Here is a 16,883-nt window from a genome sequence, read left to right as displayed (position 1 = left end):
GAGAGCAGTGAGGAAGAGAGAATGGTGCGAGATGAGAACCGAGGCCATGTCAAGTAGGGCACTGTAAGCCAGGCTGAGATGTTTGGTTTCTATTCTAAGATCCATGGGGAGCAGTGAAAGAATTTTAAGCAGGGGAATCACATTATATAAATTATATTTTAGAATAAACAACCTGGCTTCTCTGTGTGGGGAGAGAACAAACTGTAAGAGGAAAGGTGGAAGCAGAAAATCCAGTGTAAAAGGCTACTGCAAGAGTCCAGGAAGTGATGAGAGAGGATTAGACCAAGGTGGTAAAAGTGGAAGTGGTGAGGAGGGATTAGATCTTGGATTGCTTCTAAAGGTAAAGACAGCAGGATTTGCCAAGAGATCAGAATTAGGGCATGAAAAATAGGAGGCTTGGCTGACCCCCAGGTTTTTAGCCTGAACAGCTGGAAAGATAGAGTTGTCATCAGCTGACATGGGAAATACCGCATTCGGAGCAGGCGTGAGGCAAGATCAGGAGTTTGTTTTTAGATGTGTTACATTTGAGATGCCTGTTAGACATCCAAGGTCTGGTATGTGTCCGTTGGGTGAACAGTTGGGGACCAAGTCTGAAATTCAGGGGGTGGAGGGAGCTCTGGGCTGGAGACGTGGATTTGGAGATCATCAGAGGCAACAATTGAAGCCGTGTGTGTGTGGCCAAGTTCTTTTCCCAGAAGAATTGATTGCCTTCAAATGGATCAGTGGGAGTAACTGAGGAAAGGAGAGGGAGGGAGAGGGTCGGAGGCAATAGTTGTGCCATGCTTCCAGCATGAGTGCTTTGGGATGTTTGCCAGTCTGGTGTAATTATAATTTTTCATTTATCTTATTGCGAGTGAGCTTGAACAATCTTTTCATAGATTGAAAGGTATTTGCAGTTCTTTTCTGGGAATTTGTGTCCTTTATCCATTTTTTATTGGGTTGTTGTACTTCTTATGGATTTTTAGGAATTCTTTATATATTAGCTTTTTTAAAAAAATGGAGTCTTGAGGATGAGAATGATTCAAACAGTTGCGGTGCGTGTACTCATTCAAGCTGCCAAGGTCTGGTCAAACCCTGTTCTAGGCATTAGAGACACAGTAGTGAAGAGGCAGACAAAAAAGTCCCTTCCCTTGCAGGGCTTTCATTCTAGTGAAGGAGACAATATAGAAAAGCGAGAAAATATATAGTATGGTAGAAGTTAAGATGAGAAGTGTTATGGAGAAAAGTAAGGCAAGGAAGGGAGCATAGGGAGTGTGGCAGGTGACGGTTTGGAATTTAAAATGAGGTAGCCAGGGCAGGCCTCATTGGGGAGGTGACATTTGAATGTTCAGATGACATGTCTCTTTCAGTCTGCAACAGTTCTTCATACTTTCCTTGATCTTCATGACCTTGACACTTTTAAAGATTGCAAGCCAGGAATTTTGTGGAATGTTCCTCAGTTTGACTTTTGTCTGATGTTTCCTCATGGTTAGATTCAGGTTCTACAGCTTGGATGTGTTGTCTCCTCATTTCATCCTGGCAGATGGCTCATGGTTTTAGTACTGATACTGTTCACTTTGTTCCCTTTATTAAGATAGTGTCTGCCAGCTTTCTCTATTATAAAGATGCTATTTTTCTCTTTGGAATGAAGTATCATATATCTTATAGGAGATACTTTCATCTATGTAAGTATACACTGTTCCTTTATGAAAGTGTAATCACTAATGTAACTACTTGTTTTCGTAGCCATAGACTTTCTAACTCCATCATTGTTCTGTAATTGTTGACATTCTGCTGTAAAGAAGTTATTTCTTTCCCCCTCATGTACTTTTATTCGTTGATTTATTTAAGTATAAATTCAGGGATTCTTGAACCTTATCAAATACTTTTTCTGTGGTTGAGATTATTATATGTTTATTTACTTTTGGTCTATTAATGTAGAGAACTACATATATAGCTTTCTTGATGTTGACTTACTTTGCATTCCTGGGATAAACTATTTGATCAAAACATGTACTATTAGATTCATTTAGCTTTTATTAAGGATTTGTACATCTACAGGTATAAGTGAAATGGGCTTGAAATTTTTCTCTTCTTGTACTATCTGTTTCAGGGATCAAGATTATACAGGCCTCGTAAAATATCCATCTTCTGTTCTTTTTCTAATATCTAGAACAACTTTTTTAAGATAGCAATTAACTGTTCCTGGGAGTTTGGTAGATCACACCTACAAAAGCAATCTGGGTCCTTTTGATGGTGGGGAGAAGGGAAGCTTATTTATTACTTTTTGCTTTAGTCAAGCAATCTGTTTCTTCATGAAACAGTTTTGGCATTTTATATTTTTCTAGGAATGCAATCTAGATTTTCAGATATACTTCCATTATTTTAAAAAGCCACGTTGCATCTGTAGTAAATTCCCAATTTTGGATTTGGTTTATTTGCACCTTTTATCTTCTTTAATTGATCAGTCTTGCCAGAGGTCTACCTTTCTTCTTTTTGTTTCGAAGATTCTGCTTTTGATTTTATTAATCTGCCTTTCCCTGCATTTCATCTATTTCTACTCTTATTTCCTTCCTTCTTCTTGAAGTTTCCTCTGGTGGTCTTTTTTCAACTTTTGTACAATTTACATGAGAAAATGCTCAGATTTTTCACTCTACAGCTTGTTGTTTACTCAAGTATACACCCAGTGTGACTAGCACCCCGGTCAAAATATAGAAACTTTTCATTATTCCAGAAAGCTCTTTACAGTGAATAATACCCTTCCCACCTCCACCCTGTTGACTGCTGTCACCATAAATGTGTTCCATCTGATTAAGAACTCCACTTAAGTAGACTCATAGTCTGAACTCTTCTGTGCCTTACTTTTTGCACTCGACATGTGAGATTCATTCATGTTGTTTATATCAGCATTTTGTCCCTTTTCATTGCTGAGTTATATTCCATTATGTGAATAGATGTAATTTATCCATTCTTCTCTTGTTGGATGTTTGGGTTATTACCAGTTTTGGGCTACTATGAATACAACTGCTATGAATATACATATAACAAGTCCTTTTGTTGACACATTTGCATTTGTTTGGGGTAAATATCTAAGAATGGAATTGCTGAGTCATAGGACAAGCATATGCTTACCTCTATAAAAAAGTCAGTTTTCCAGAGTGGCTGTACCATTTATTACTGCCAACCACGTATGGGCGCTCCTTGTTGGGGTCCTGTGATAAGAGCCCTGGAGAGGATGGGGACAAAGGTAGACCCAAATGGTTCTGGTGGGGCAACCCTGGGACCTGGGATTGGCAAGCTGTGCTTTTCTCTCTACCCCTTGGGGTTATCAGCACGTTGAGAACATAGTCTACTGGAGCCAGAGTGCCAATTGTCCTTCACTTGGAGATGCCCTCGGGCATTGTCCCCAGACCCAGAGAGGGCTAAGTGCAATTTAACCTTGCCACCACAGAGCAAGTACAGCTGCGGGGTGGCAAGGCCAGGGGATACAGTATTTGCAATCCTGGCTGTGACCCAGGGGGACTTCAAGCCCGATGGTGCCCTGGTAGTGCTGCATTTCCTGGTACAGCATGACCTGCTGGCCCCAACAATGATGAAGGACCATGACCAGGATCTTGTGGGTTGGTACACAGGCCAGAACCCTCTGTTCTGCATCCCCTTCCATTGAGCTAGTAGTCACCATGTTCTAGACATTGTGAATGCTGCCACTGCCACTCACCTTGGTCTGACAAGGCCCCTTTTTTGTGTTTATGTCCCTGTGTCTGTGTGGGCCACAAATCACGCTGGGACGTAAGAAAGAGACATGTAAGCTGCAGACTTTTCAGCTTTTATTACAAAAAGAACATATTCCAGCCCGGTTGTCCAACAAAAGTCACCAACTCAAAGTCTGACTTGGTCAGGGTCTCTCTAGCTGGGAAGTGGGCTGGTAGGCAGGTACAGGGCCCCAATCAGATCACCTAACATTTCATTCTCTTCTGTCTGAGGCTAGACAACTGACAGATGTAGAAGCAGCTCTTGTAGTTCTTTACTGGGCTTCGTTGAAGCGGGTCACCATTGTCTTGTGCAGTGTCTCCTTGTAGGACTCAGTTGAGGTAACCCCATAGGAGCTGCCTCGGGCACCCAAGCCGGAGCCCCGCACCCGTGTCTGGGCCTGTATGAGGGAGGCAGGCTCTGTCAAGGGTCTTGGGGCAAGGTGGGGCTGCAATGGAGAGAACTGGAAGATGGGGATGAGATCATGGGAGACTCACCTCAATGGGCGTCACAATGCCCTGCTTCTTGCGGCCCAGGCCACTGCCCTCTTTCCAGCCCATGGCCTGGAGCATGCGACTGCCAATGTTGTCACTGCCCAGCCCGTCCCGCGTGGGCTGCTCAAAGTCCCTGCAGGAGACAGTGGTACAGCATTGAGTGACTGGCCTGCCAGCCCCAGGCCCCCCACCTGGCCTTGGGCACTCACACGGAGGCTGCAGACATGCCACCATACTTCCTCCTCTTGGGCTCTGGTGGCTCAGGGATGCCATACTTCTCTCTGCGTTCAGCTGCGCGGTCCCGGTACTTCATTTGCTGAAAGTTTGTGTGTGAGAGATGGGGGAGGTGGTCACTACTAGCAGAAAATATGGGCACAGATGAGTGTGGAGTGGGGGGCCCATGAGGAACTGGATCTAACAGGTCTGAGGTCCTGTAGCCAGCATGGGAAAACTGGGAAGAAGCCTTGCAGGGACAAGGCATGAGATGACTGATGGCAGCTAGAATGTACCCAGCTGAGGAACTTGAGCACTAGCTGTCTGAGGGAATGGGCACTTGGCAAGGGACAGATAGGATGGAGCCCAGGAGTGAGTCACACCTTACCTCCATGTCATTCTTCTCAAGTGCTTCTAGTTCATTTTCTGAGAGGTGAGCTCGCCGGTGAATCTCAAGGTTTTGCTGCAAGAAGATAGGAAGAATGAAGGGGCTGGGCTGGGCTGGGCCAGGGCTCCCTGTCAAGCCTCCCTCAGTCACCTTGTGAAGGCCGGAGAGCTGCTGGTGCCGGATAAGTGCTTCTTTGCTGGGGAACTGGCGCCGGCAGAGCAGACAGGCCAGCTTCTGCCAGTCAGTTAGCTTCTCCTCCCGTTCTGGGCCCCCTCGTTCCTGCTCTTCCTCACTGTCACTCTCCCCACTGTAGGCTGCCACCAGCCCCCGAGGTGGGCTCTGTTGAAGGTGGGAGGAGTAGGAAGTCAGGGCTGGCAAAATCAAAGCCCCTGCTCCTCTTTCTACCCTGGACACTCACTGGACGGTCGTCGCTGGCCAGTTTTGGGAGGTCCATGCTGGTGTGCTGTCTCTCAGCTAATGCTCCCTGGGGTAGAAGGACACAGAAATTCAGGGCCTCCACAGAGGGAATGGAGGGATGACAAGTTTGGGTTGAGGGGTGCAAACTGGTAGCCACAACACACCTTCTTCTCCAGGATGGCGTAGCCGGCATCTGCGGTGGCCGACTCCCGCCTTTCATCATCTCGCAGGGAGCTGATAGGCTGGAAGCTGTTTTTGAAGTTTTCTTTTTGCTTGTTGAGACTCCGGGCCCACCGTTCCATGTCCTTGGCAATCTAGGGGCGAGGGTGGGGGGTGAGACTCTAAGGAACCCAACAACTCCATCCACTGCCCCACTGCCTCTGCTGCAGACCACTCCACCCTACCCCGCACCTCAAGCAGGTGAGAGAGGTGGCAGTGAGAGTTCCCATTTCTGTCATACTGTCATCAATGTTCCGCATCAAGCCCCGATTTGGCTATGCCCGATACTGACAGGCACCCACACCATTATGTTCCCTGTGTGTTTTCAAAATGTTTATCATTCTAAAATGCATAGGATGGCTTTCTCTGTCTATAATTTTAATTTACATGCACAACACTATGCCACATTCCATATTATATTGTTTCTACCCCCAGGCACACCACCATTTTTTAGAATTTTACCAGGTTGTCAAGTTCTTGCTTCCAAGGGCTAAACACAGACTGTTATATTCTTCCTCTAAAGACAGACACTGAGGTTCCCTCCAATTGCCCCCCTACCACAAAATACTGCAATAGGCTGTTTTCCTGCCCACCCCCTGTTGGGCCTTCAAGAAGTTATCTGGGATATATCTACATGTAGACACAGAGGACACACCCCCATGAGTGGGGTTCTGGGCCCAAAGGAATATGCATGCCCATCTGTTTCCACAGGTAGGGCTAGCCTGGCTTCTGGCATGCTCACACCAGCCCGCACTCCCACCAGCAGCGTGAGGGATCCCACTGGGGGATAGGAAAGCTAACAGGGTTCATGTAGATGATAGTAGCCACCTCAGGGGGGTGGGTGGCCCTGCCTTGTACTGAGGAGACTGTCCTGGCTCAAGGTCATGCAGCAAAGAGCAGAGCTGGACCAAAAGCCTGGTCTCCCTTGAGCATAATTATTACCCACACACACATCCAGCCCCCACCCACTCCCTCAGCAGCAGGGGTTAACAGGTGGCAGAAATGCAGTCATCAGAAGACACTAAATAGCAAGCCAGTGACTCCGGGATCTTGGTGTTCACCTGTTGGGCTGTCTTGGTCTTGTGCTTTTCCTTCTTCTCTTTGCCCTCCTTGGAGGGTGCCCCCGTTTCCTTATGCCCGTCAGCTGACTGCTCCAGCGCAGGAACGTAGGTCCGCCTTTCCCCATCCCAGTACAGGTACTGCTGGCTCTGAGCATTATAGTAATACTGGAGGACGGGGGAGAGGAGGCATGAGGTAGGACCTCAAGAAGGGGAACTGCAGACCCCACCTGCTCCCTGAACTGCCCCATCACCTGGGAGTTGGGGTCATAGTAAAGGCCGGTCTGGGGATCGTAGTAGTAGCCGGATGTCTCATCATACTGGTAGGTGGAGACGTCAGGAACAGCTGGGGAGTCAGAAGTGGGGGTCACACACCTCCCTGCTTTATTAAGGAACTCCCTACCACCCACCTGCAGGCTGGGGCTACTCACGGTACTGGCTGTAGGACTCTTGGGCAGTGGGGCTGGTGGCTGGTGGCAGGGCAGAGCTGGGATGGGTAGGGCTCTGGAGCTCAGATTTGAGCACAGCAGGTGACATGATGGTGTATGACTGGTCATGGGCCAGACAGGGGAACAGGATTCAGTCTCTGCCAATGCCTGCTGTGTCCACCCTTGCTCCCAGGATCTCCCTTAAGCTCCCTCACCTGGCTATTGGCGGCAGTACCCTGACTGCCGCTCACCTCAGCTGCTGACTGCTGGTAGATGCCAGGGGTGGCACCAGGTTGGGCACGGGAGAAAGCCTGCAGTGACACAGAGTCTGCTCCAGGCTCCAGGGAGCCTTCAGCACCTGTAAAGATGGAGAGGGAGGGAGAACACCTGTGAATGGCAGGGCCCAGGACCCTATGCCTGTCGGCGCCCACATGGGATTGAGGAGATGCTGGGGCTCACCTGCTCCGGCTGGGTCCCCTTTGGTTCCAGTGATGCCAGGGCCCTTGGTGCCCTTGAGGTAGCCATGGGCATAGAGAGAGGACTCTGTGCCCTGGCTGCCGCCATAGCCCTCATCCTGTTGGTAGTAGCTGTAGTCGACCGGTGGCTCCTCGGGGGTGGCCCAGGCACCCTCCCCACCCTGGGAGGCCTGAGGGGCAGGTGGGAGGGGCTCATTAGCAGATGAGGGAGTGTGAGGGGAGGGGAACCTGCTAAGAAGCGGCTGCCCACAGGTGAGGCTAGAGTCTGTCTACTGACAGAAAGCATGCAGCCCTCAGACAAGTGAGACTCGAGGGCTGCCCGGCCACAGCAGAGCAGGGCAGCAGCAAAAACAAGACAGTAACAAAGACACATGCCAAAATGCTCCCAAGGCTGACACTGGTCCATGTGTTGTGTGTTGGGCATCAGACCAAGCGAGATACAATCCTCCCTTTAGTCTCATCTCCCAATTTTCTTTCAGCTATTTATAAATTCTTTTTTATTAAAAAAAGTTATAACTCAGGGCAATAAAATAACCACCAAAGAGGATGCCACAGTGGCATCGACAATGAAAGCCTTGAAGGAGGTGACTGGGAAGGGAGCTGTAGCGAGGCCCCAAGAGCCCACAGCAGCCACTGTGAGGGTTCTAGGTACACAGAAAGTCAAAATAGCAAGCCAGCCCTCCTGTTCACAGAGAGGGTACAGGAGGATCGAGGCGGCCCAGGTATTGGGATGGTGGGGCAGAGGGGAGTCTTGAGTACCTGTGAGATGGCCCATTGGGCCGCAGCAATGGCAGTGCTGGCCACAGAGGCAGCATTGATGCGACTGCCCTCATTGGAAGCCATGTCCCTGGGGAGGATGTCAGAGACTGGGAGTGAGATGGAGGACCCCAGCTGGGGGACAAGCTGGGGAGGGACATAGGTGGGGCCCTGACCTCTTAGAACCCTTGGCAAATTCAACGTTGATGGTCTTGCCATCGATGGTGAGTGGTGGGTGCAGGGCCTGTAGGATCTGCAGCAGCTGGGCTGCCTCCTGGGAGAAGAAGGGAGGCAGAGGCAGAGGGGTCAGGCCCGGGGAGGCCCCCGGCTCTATTGCCCCACTGCCAGGCGTGGGGCCGCGGTGGGGGGCTGGGGTCAGGATCCCTCCTCCCCACCCTGGGGGCCGGGACGCTGGCTGCCCGGCCCCCCCTGTGCCGCCCTCACCACGATGGTGGAGAGCTGGATGAAGGCAAAGCCGCGGTTCAGTTGGGTCTGTTTGTCCTTGATGACGCGCACATTGGAAGAGGACAGCACTGCGTAGGGTGCTAGGGCCCCCAGGATGGAGTCCATGGTGCTGTGTGGGTTCAGGTTGCGCAAAATGATGGCTGTGGGAAGGGGCCCAACATTAAGGGTCACCCCTGATACTCTGCTCCAGCCCTAACCTCTGGTGGCTCCCCCACTGCTCCCTCTCCTCTGGCCTTCACATCTGGCACCTGCTGCTTCCTCTCCCTTCTTCTTCCTGGACAAACTCTGCTTGTCAGTTGCAAGTCCCAGCTCAATCGCTTACCTGCTGAGAACTTTCCTAATACACCCTCAAAGTCGAGTCGGGCCATGCTCCTCCCCTGCTCTCCCTATATCACTTGTCTGTTCCCTCACCAGGCAGAGACCCCTGAGAGGACTAAGTCCTGGTCACCACTATCTCTCTGGCCTTGGAGAGCCCAGCCCAGACACCCTAGGGCAGGGAGGAAGAAGAAAAGAACAAGTGACTCACTGTCATTGGCATTCTCTGAGCTTGGCTCTGAACCCTGTGACAGGGCTTGGGAAGCCAGTACTCCCTGGGCTTGGTAGGGCTGTGGGAGGGGGAGCAGGCCCTGGCTCAGCTCCCGTCCACCCAATGGTAGCGTCTGCTGATCCATCCTTGTGCCCAGGGGCAGCTTCTGCTCTGCCTCTGTCAGGGATGGCAAGACAGGCTGGTGACAAAAGGGAGGCTCCAAGCTGGTCACCCTACTCCCAGAGCACAGGCCCCTCAACCTTCTCCCCACTCCCATCAACGTCCCAAGGAGGGGGAAGGCATAAGGACCTCACCTGACTTGGGCACACCACATTTGAAGCACTTCTCACGGCGTTTGAAGTTCTGGACACCACACTGTGAGGCACAGGCCAGGCCGTCAGAGGGGGTGGAGCTTTCTGTTGCACCCTCCAAACTTGGATCCAGAGATCCCCCCAGGGAACCCCACCATGCCCCAGGGAAGGGTGGCCCGAGAGTCAGGGGAGGCAGGGGGCTCTGGGGTTCTGGCTATCATTCTCAGGTCTGTGACTCTCCCCTTTACGTGGTCTCAAATTTGTTCTCAGTGTCACTCTCTCATCTCAGGAATCGACAACTTCCCCACTCATTACAACTGCTGCCTCCTCTGAAATACCAACTCCTAGGACTGTCCCCCAATGCCTTTTAGTAGGTTCTGCTTCCCAAAACTTGCTTCTCTGTTTAGGCACCTCCAGTATTTCTATCCCTAAAAGCCAGAAGTCCCTCTCTTGCCATATTTCTCTCCATTTCAAGGCCAGGTACTGAGTACTACTCCTGTGCCAGACTTTGCCCTGCATGCTCAGGAAGTGGCCTTTCTCTCATGGCCTACCGGCGGGGAGCAGATGTAGCAGATAGACAGGTTAGTCTGTGGGTACGGTCACCAACAGGGGTTCAGGAAAGGGAGTGGGCCAAGAGGGGCACTGCTCACTCAGCTGGCAATAGTCAGCAGGGATATTTGATCTGGGAGACCCAAAAGTTTGGTTTGATGTGGTTTTGCTGGGAAGCGAATGCTAAGAGAGAGAACAAGAGGTTTTCTGTAGGAGAGAGGCAAAAGCCAAGGCTAGAGAGGGAAGGTGATGCTAGATTATGGAGGACTGTCCTGCCTCAGCTCAGACTTGTGGGAGTTTTAAGTAGAGGAAAAGGGACGTGGTCAGAGGTGGTTATGAGGAATGTTATAGGTGAGAGGGTGGAAGAAAGAGGCAAGAGGCTAGCACTATTAAGGGGTCCGTGGTGACTCTCTGGGAGAGTGGGCGAGGACTGGCCTGTACAGGCAGAATGACAAGGGAGAGCATTTCTGTGACAGGAGTGACAGGACCTGGTGACCAATAAGATGTGAGGAGTAAAGGAGAGGAAAGTAGAGAATTCCCTGGTTTCTAGACATATCTGAAAATATAGGAGGAATGAAGTTCCACTGTAACTGTCCCACCTTTCCAGAGACAGTGGACACCTGCCTTCCGATATTAACGAATAGACGCCACCCCGCACCCCATTACTAGGCAGAGTTCTTCTTGGGGAGAGAGTTGGGGGTCTCTGAAAGCTCTTAATCCTACCCTTAGGTCTCAGAACTGCCAGCCAGCTGCAGGAGGTAGAGCTGTGCCTCAGGGCTGCTTGTGAGGCTGGCCCCAGGGGAGGCCTGAACCCACAGTGGCATCCACGGCCCTGTGGTCAGGAACACGTCATGGCTCAAGGCTCACTCACGGTTCCTTCTCTTGAGCCTTGGCTTCCTCTTTGGGAATATGACTGCTTGTACCCTCTGTCTCAGGTGGACATGGCTTTGTTAGAGTGGCCTTCAAAGTTGGGTCACCTGACATAGGCTCTCAGAACACCCTGTGCTTTTCTTCAGAAGAACAGCTGACATTAAACAGTGCTAACTGTAGGCCAGGTGTTGTTCCAAGCGTTACTCTCTCATAATCACATTTTAATCTTCCCAAATTACCTTTGAGGAGAGGTGTCATTACTCTTTGCATTTTAGAGATAGGAAAGTGAGGCACAGAGAGGTTAAGAGCTTTGATCAAAATCAAGGCAGATGCAGGAGAGTTTAATTTCAGCCAGTTTGGTTCTGAGGTCCACATTTTACACATCATGGTATGCCTCCACTGTCACTAGTCATTTGTGTAAATATCTGTTGACAGTCTATTGGGACTTAAGGCAAGATAGTGCTTCATAAGAGCAGAGCCTAGCACTGAGTGAAAGCTCACTACACATTGGTGGGTGGGTGGGTGGCAAGGAATGATAGCTACTTGAGCTAAGCCAGTCCACACCACCTCAGAGGCCCCAAGGAGTCAGAGACGTTGCCACCACTGTTGCTGCCTCGGTCCATGATAACTGCTGCCCACTGCCCCTGTACCTTATTACACAGCCAGTCCTCATTGATCTTGGGCTTGGGGTCGCTGTAGTGCATGGATACCTTCTGGCCCAGGATGTTGAGGGAATGCTGCAGGAAAAAGCAGAGCCGAGTGAGGCGCAGGCAGCAGTGCCCCACGCACCGTTTCAGCACAGGAGAAGAGAGTGAGCGAGCCCTTCAGCTGGATGGATGAGGGACAGGGAATGGAGGGAGGTAGGAGAACGGACGAGGGAAGAAGGAAGGGAAGGAGGGAGGGAAAGCACCACAGCCCTCGGGCGCAGCTGTTTGCTGCTTTTCAGGGCACGCGCACACACACGTGAACACACGCCACCAGGCACACAGTGCTCGGCTGACTGACGCTTGCCGGACAGTGGGGAAAAGCCCCCACTCGGCCCTGACACTGCCAGGCCACACCCAGGGCCAGCACTACACAGGCTATACTTGGGATGAGGGGGGATGGGAAGGGAGGGAGAGAAAGAAAGAGAGAGCGCACGCGCACTAGTGCTAGAGAAGGGGAAAAAGAAAGAGCCATATTGAAAAAATGGAAGTTCTTGCTGGGAGGCTGTCTTCCTGTGGCTGGCTGGGTTCTGGGCCCATGGCACTAGCCTATGGACCGGAAGAGATAGCCCCATGGCTGGCCCTACGGAACTCCCTTCCAGCACACCTGCCCCTCCTCCCGAGGCTTTCCTTTAGTGCTGCACACCAGTGAGCTGGGCTCTGGGTGGGCAAGCAGAGCAGATCCTTGGGTCTCTGAAGGTCCCAAAGCTGCTGGGTTGCAAGCCTGTGCCAGGCTGGGGGAGCAGACTCCTTCCCAGCAGCACAGCTCCTTGCTGAGAGGGTAGGCCTGCCCCCAGAGGAGCAAGGCAAGTGGTGATTCCTGTGGGATCACCTACCCTGTGGGGAGTAGGTGCAGTGGGAGGGATGGGGCAACCAGGTGAGTCCCAGTGAATGAAACTATCACACTTGACTGGTACTTTAGATCAACAGAGCAGTGCTGGCTTTTTGTGTGGGAATCAAAGGGCCGAACTCACATGCAGGGATAGCTGGCAAAACGGGACTTGCTAGTTAGTGTGCCAACAGCTAACTTCCCCCGTGGCTGAATTTCCAGTGGTGTCTGAGAGTGGAACGAAGTACTGGCTCTGCCTAACCCCAGAGCAGGGCAGTCTCCTGGGGAGTGGGAACCTACATGGAAGACACTCCCCACCACATACCCCCCTCCCCCGCCCCCATAGCCCTTTCTCTGAAAGCTCAGCTGGGAGAGATGGAGGGGCAGAGCTAGTGCCTGGCATCGGGTGGGGCCAGTGATATGTGGGTTCTTGATGGGCAGCCCAGTGGGTAGCGAGAGATGGGAAGAGGAGAAAGGGTCAGGAAGGGGGAGAGAGAGAGGGTGGGGGGGATGGGACACAGGGCCACAGGGCAGGGAACTGTGTCCATAAGAATCAGGCGATGGGGAGAGCGCTCGATTACAAAGTAGTATTTGTTTGGGGGGGGGTTCAAGTGCGGCAAAGCAACCTGATTGGCTTCCATCCATCGTGTAGCGTCCTGCAAGTGACTAAACTCGACGAAGGCGAAGCCCCGGCTCTGACCTGGAGACAGCATTCAGATACAGACGCAGTGGGTTAGTCAACAGCTTTGGACACACGGCGCTCCCGGGGGCGGGACCCGAGGGGAGAGGACGGGGGCAGAGAGGGAAGGGGGGAGAGGAGAAAGGAAAAAAGGAAAAGAGAGAAGCAATCAGAGAGAGAAAGACCAGGGGGTGGGAGGCAAAGTAGATGGCCGGGAAGGGCAGGTAAGAGAGAAGGAGGTGGGAGGAAACAGCCAGAGAGAAGTGGGTGGGTGGGGAGAGATATACACGCGCCAGCTGAGAAGACAGAGAGATGGGGCTCAGGCAAGACGTGCCTGGTCAGCCTAGGGTGACAGAGACAGAGAGAAGGAACTGGGAGGGAAAAGGTACAAATAAAGGTCTCCAGAAAATGATGGAGGGCAGATGGGCAGGCTGCTGGCTCCACATAGGGCAGAAAAAATAACCCAAGGGTGGGGCCCATCACAAAGCCAGGGGCACCCAGGAGGGGCCCTGTAACAGGTGTTTAATCAATGGAGCAAAAGAGAAGCTGAGCTACTCAGTGAGGCCAAGAAGGCTCCAGGCCCATCAGGAACTGGGAGAGTTAGGAACGTAATATCACCTCAGCCTCACCACAGTGCACAGGTGGTGGGCCTTACAAGGGAGCCACCTCAAGGCCAAGCTGGGAAGAGTACAACCACCCACAGTCCAGGTCCTCCTAGACAGCAGGAGAATGGAGTCAGGATTGGCCAGGCAGACCTTAAAGAATCAGTGGGTTTCTGGGAGAAGTGCCCAGGGCCACAGAGCAGGCTGTACCTGGGAGACCGCTTTGGGGAGAGAGACCAGAATCCTGGCAGCACGTGGTTTGGCTGGGGTGAAGCAGAGCAAGACCTGCATGCTACCATGAGAAACTCCAGGCCTTGCCAGGGCTGGGAAAGGAACCCAGGGCTTGAGGCTGCAGGAAGAAGCTCTTCCTTTGGAGGTAAACAAACAGGGAGGGCTTAGATGTGGCAGGGCTTGGGGGTACATGCTTGATCACTAAAAAGAAGAACCGTTAAGATGCACAGGTATGATGAAAGAGAGATAGAGATATAGAGATAGAGAGATAGATAGAGACAGACAGACAGATATGGAGGTATGGGGAAGAGAGAGGCTGAGAGATGGAGAGAGAAGACCAGGCAGAGTGAGGCCCCACTGTGCCTGCCTTGGGGAGGCTGGGCCAGATATCCTGTAGAGACCGCTCCCCTCTACCCCCCTGCTACCCTCAGGCCAGCTCCAAGCAGCCTGCAAGAGGGAGGGAAGGGACAAGTGAGGCCAGAAGTCTTGGCTGCTCCTGGGATGAGCCCTGGGACGAGAGCCTTCCCCTGCCTCCCCTCTTGGGACACACGGTGGAGCTGTGTCAGACCTACTTTCTGGTCAGATGCTGTTACCAGAAAAATCTGAGGAAGAGTGAGGGCAGGGGAAGAAGAAGAAAGGAGAGGGGAGGGAGCATATTGGGAGGGGTTACCATCTCAGATACGCAGAGTCCCAGAGAGGAGGGTCCCTGGAGCTTGAGACTGGCCCTGGCCCTGGCTCTGGGAACACTCAGCTCAGCTCAGAGCTATACCCCCTCCCCAACAGGCCTGTGCCAAGAGGCTGCTGTCCAGAGCTGTGAGGAGAGTGGCATGAGGGCGAAAGAAGAGGGGTATCCCCGAGCTGCCCATTCCCACCTGTGGCAGGAAGGCAGGGTAGGGAGGGTGTGGAGGAGGAGGTAGAGGCAAGAGGGAGACTTGGAAGCGGAGGCTGGCCAGCGGAAGGGGAGGGCACTGGGAACGAAAGCTCACCTGAGGATTTGTTCCGCATCAGCCGGACCTCCCGGGCTTGGACACCATGCGACTGCAGCTGGCCACGGATCTGTATGAGGAGATACAGATTTGGGGCAGGCTCAGCACAAGGGGGCTGCTGAGTAGCTGAGGCCAGATTGAGGCCTCCAGGGCCCCATGGGGCCATCAGTGATGTGCACACACCATCTTCCCCGTCTCTCTCTCAGGGCTTTTTTGACCACAGCCCCAGACCCACACCAGTATCCAGTCTCAGTTTTTGGCCCCAGACTTTCAGAGTGAGTCAAATGAAGAAAGGGGCATGTGCAAGGTGAAGCATGGAAGCATGATGACTCTCAGGGGTGGAGAATAAGAGCAAGCAAGCTTGCAGATCAAGAATGGTGGGCAGTGGAGGTCTACAGGCATGGTCCAGCCGCAAAGTGAGGAAAGTTGGGATGTAATTCTGGCCCTTTCCAAAGGGGCTGCCCTCTGCTTGCATCAAGAGACCCATAACACAAATACAAAACTGAGGACTGGAGTCTGAGCAAACCCAAGCCATGTGTCCTAGACCCCGAGTGCAGCAGTTACTTGGGGTGGAAACAAAAAGGCATGGTGTGGGGTTTGAAAAGCTTCCTGGATAAAGTAAGCCAGAGAGAAGCTGCAGAGGCAATTCAGGTTTCTAGGCTAGTGGTGCCTCTCACAGAGGACTGGGAGCCTGCGCTGGGCATTTTCAGGCAGCAGTCTTAATGACTCTGGGCCTCAGTTTCCTTATTAGGTTAAACAACAGAAAGGAGATCTCTCTCATGTGCATGCATGGTCATAGAAGAATAAAAAAGGACACACGGAGTTTATCAGTACCGCAACTACTCAGGGAAGGCTCAGGAAACAGCAAGAATGCAGACTCTGGGGCCCAGCTGCCCGGTTTCAGACCCCAACTCTGCTCTGCCACTCACTGGCTGTGGGATGTGAGGCAAGTCGATTCACTGCTGGGGGCCTGGCTTCCTCATCTATGAGATGGAGATACAAAGTACCTTCTCTGTGAAGTGTTTGTGATGATTAAATCAGACCTGGCATGTGGCCCATCCTATGATAAATCCTCAAGAAATGTCAGCACTCAGCTACTCTCTAATCCTGAACAGGGCAGGTGGGTCAGACTTGAGAAGTTTGCAAATACACAGGTAGGATTTTCTCTCTGACAAAAGGGGCAGCCAGCAGATTTCAAAGGAGAGCTGAGCAGAGAATTCATGGTGGGACGGGGAGTAAGGAGGAGAATCAGGGAGGCTATTCTAGCGGCCCTCTTGGGGTTTTACTGGGGCTCCTTAAGATAAGTCTGTAGGAAAAGGAAACGGGAGAAATGGGAGGAAGATGGAAGGGAATGCCACAAAGGAAAACAGGGTAGGAAGGCTATCGGCAGCAGAGAAGGAAATCAAAGAAAAACCCAAGGCTCTGTGGCCAGACCATTGAGGAGACCTGATGTTGGCAACAAAAAGAGATGATGGTGGGGGGGGGGATGAGAATAAAACCTCAGAAAATCCCATGGGGATTCTCCCCACCTACATCATCTCTGCCACTAGCAACATACCCAGCATTGGACCTGGCACTGGGCCTGGCCAGCATCTGGCCCTCAATCAACATATGCATAACGGATGGACAACCAGTGGAATGTGCAGGAGGAATGTTCTGTTTTCTCTCACACTCACCACTGGCAGCTCCTTGGGCAAGCCAACCTATTGGACACCCCTCCCTTCTAGACCAGGAGAGGCCTGCCCAGAGGACAGGGGGACAGGAGCCGGTGGGAGAGAAGAGATGAAAGGTGCTGAGGTCGGGAATGAGGGAGAAGTTGAGGGCCCTGGAGGAGACCCAGCCTGGCCTTCTGCTCTGCCGCCTGCCCGGGGCCATGGGGGGCACGTACGTCATCCTCAGTGGCTGCCTGTGGCAGCATCCTCAGCATGACGATGTTACTGGCCTTCTCCTCCT

At 52.0% G+C, this 16,883-nt stretch overlaps 1 protein-coding gene across 4 annotated transcripts in view; it reads right to left on the bottom strand.

The window, feature by feature from the left end:
- Positions 1 to 3,789: 3,789 nt before the first annotated feature.
- Positions 3,790 to 16,883, bottom strand: part of RBM10 (RNA binding motif protein 10) — a 24,623-nt gene continuing 11,529 nt past the window's right edge. For 2 of the 4 annotated variants that reach the window (XM_006906895.3, XM_015585558.2), the window contains exons 4-23: positions 14,931 to 15,000; positions 13,059 to 13,132; positions 11,550 to 11,636; positions 9,484 to 9,544; positions 9,170 to 9,346; positions 8,623 to 8,783; positions 8,355 to 8,452; positions 8,182 to 8,269; positions 7,406 to 7,592; positions 7,162 to 7,304; positions 6,950 to 7,067; positions 6,773 to 6,864; positions 6,522 to 6,686; positions 5,406 to 5,555; positions 5,243 to 5,308; positions 4,975 to 5,163; positions 4,825 to 4,899; positions 4,433 to 4,539; positions 4,227 to 4,356; positions 3,790 to 4,129 (exon numbers count right to left, since the gene is read on the bottom strand). In XM_006906895.3, coding sequence (XP_006906957.1) covers positions 4,004 to 4,129; positions 4,227 to 4,356; positions 4,433 to 4,539; positions 4,825 to 4,899; positions 4,975 to 5,163; positions 5,243 to 5,308; positions 5,406 to 5,555; positions 6,522 to 6,686; positions 6,773 to 6,864; positions 6,950 to 7,067; positions 7,162 to 7,304; positions 7,406 to 7,592; positions 8,182 to 8,269; positions 8,355 to 8,452; positions 8,623 to 8,783; positions 9,170 to 9,346; positions 9,484 to 9,544; positions 11,550 to 11,636; positions 13,059 to 13,132; positions 14,931 to 15,000 — 2,364 coding nt within the window. In that variant the 3' untranslated portion in view covers positions 3,790 to 4,003. The remainder of the gene's footprint in view (positions 4,130 to 4,226; positions 4,357 to 4,432; positions 4,540 to 4,824; positions 4,900 to 4,974; positions 5,164 to 5,242; positions 5,309 to 5,405; positions 5,556 to 6,521; positions 6,687 to 6,772; positions 6,865 to 6,949; positions 7,068 to 7,161; positions 7,305 to 7,405; positions 7,593 to 8,181; positions 8,270 to 8,354; positions 8,453 to 8,622; positions 8,784 to 9,169; positions 9,347 to 9,483; positions 9,545 to 11,549; positions 11,637 to 13,058; positions 13,133 to 14,930; positions 15,001 to 16,883) is intronic. The other 2 variants (XM_015585557.2, XM_006906896.3) reach the window with 2 other exon arrangements.

This window comes from Pteropus alecto, unplaced genomic scaffold (genome assembly GCF_000325575.1).
Source record: "Pteropus alecto unplaced genomic scaffold, ASM32557v1 scaffold392, whole genome shotgun sequence".
Classification (NCBI taxonomy): Eukaryota; Metazoa; Chordata; class Mammalia; order Chiroptera; family Pteropodidae; genus Pteropus; species Pteropus alecto.
Note: the sequence above shows the minus strand (reverse complement) of the source record. Positions and strands in the feature narration are given on the sequence as shown.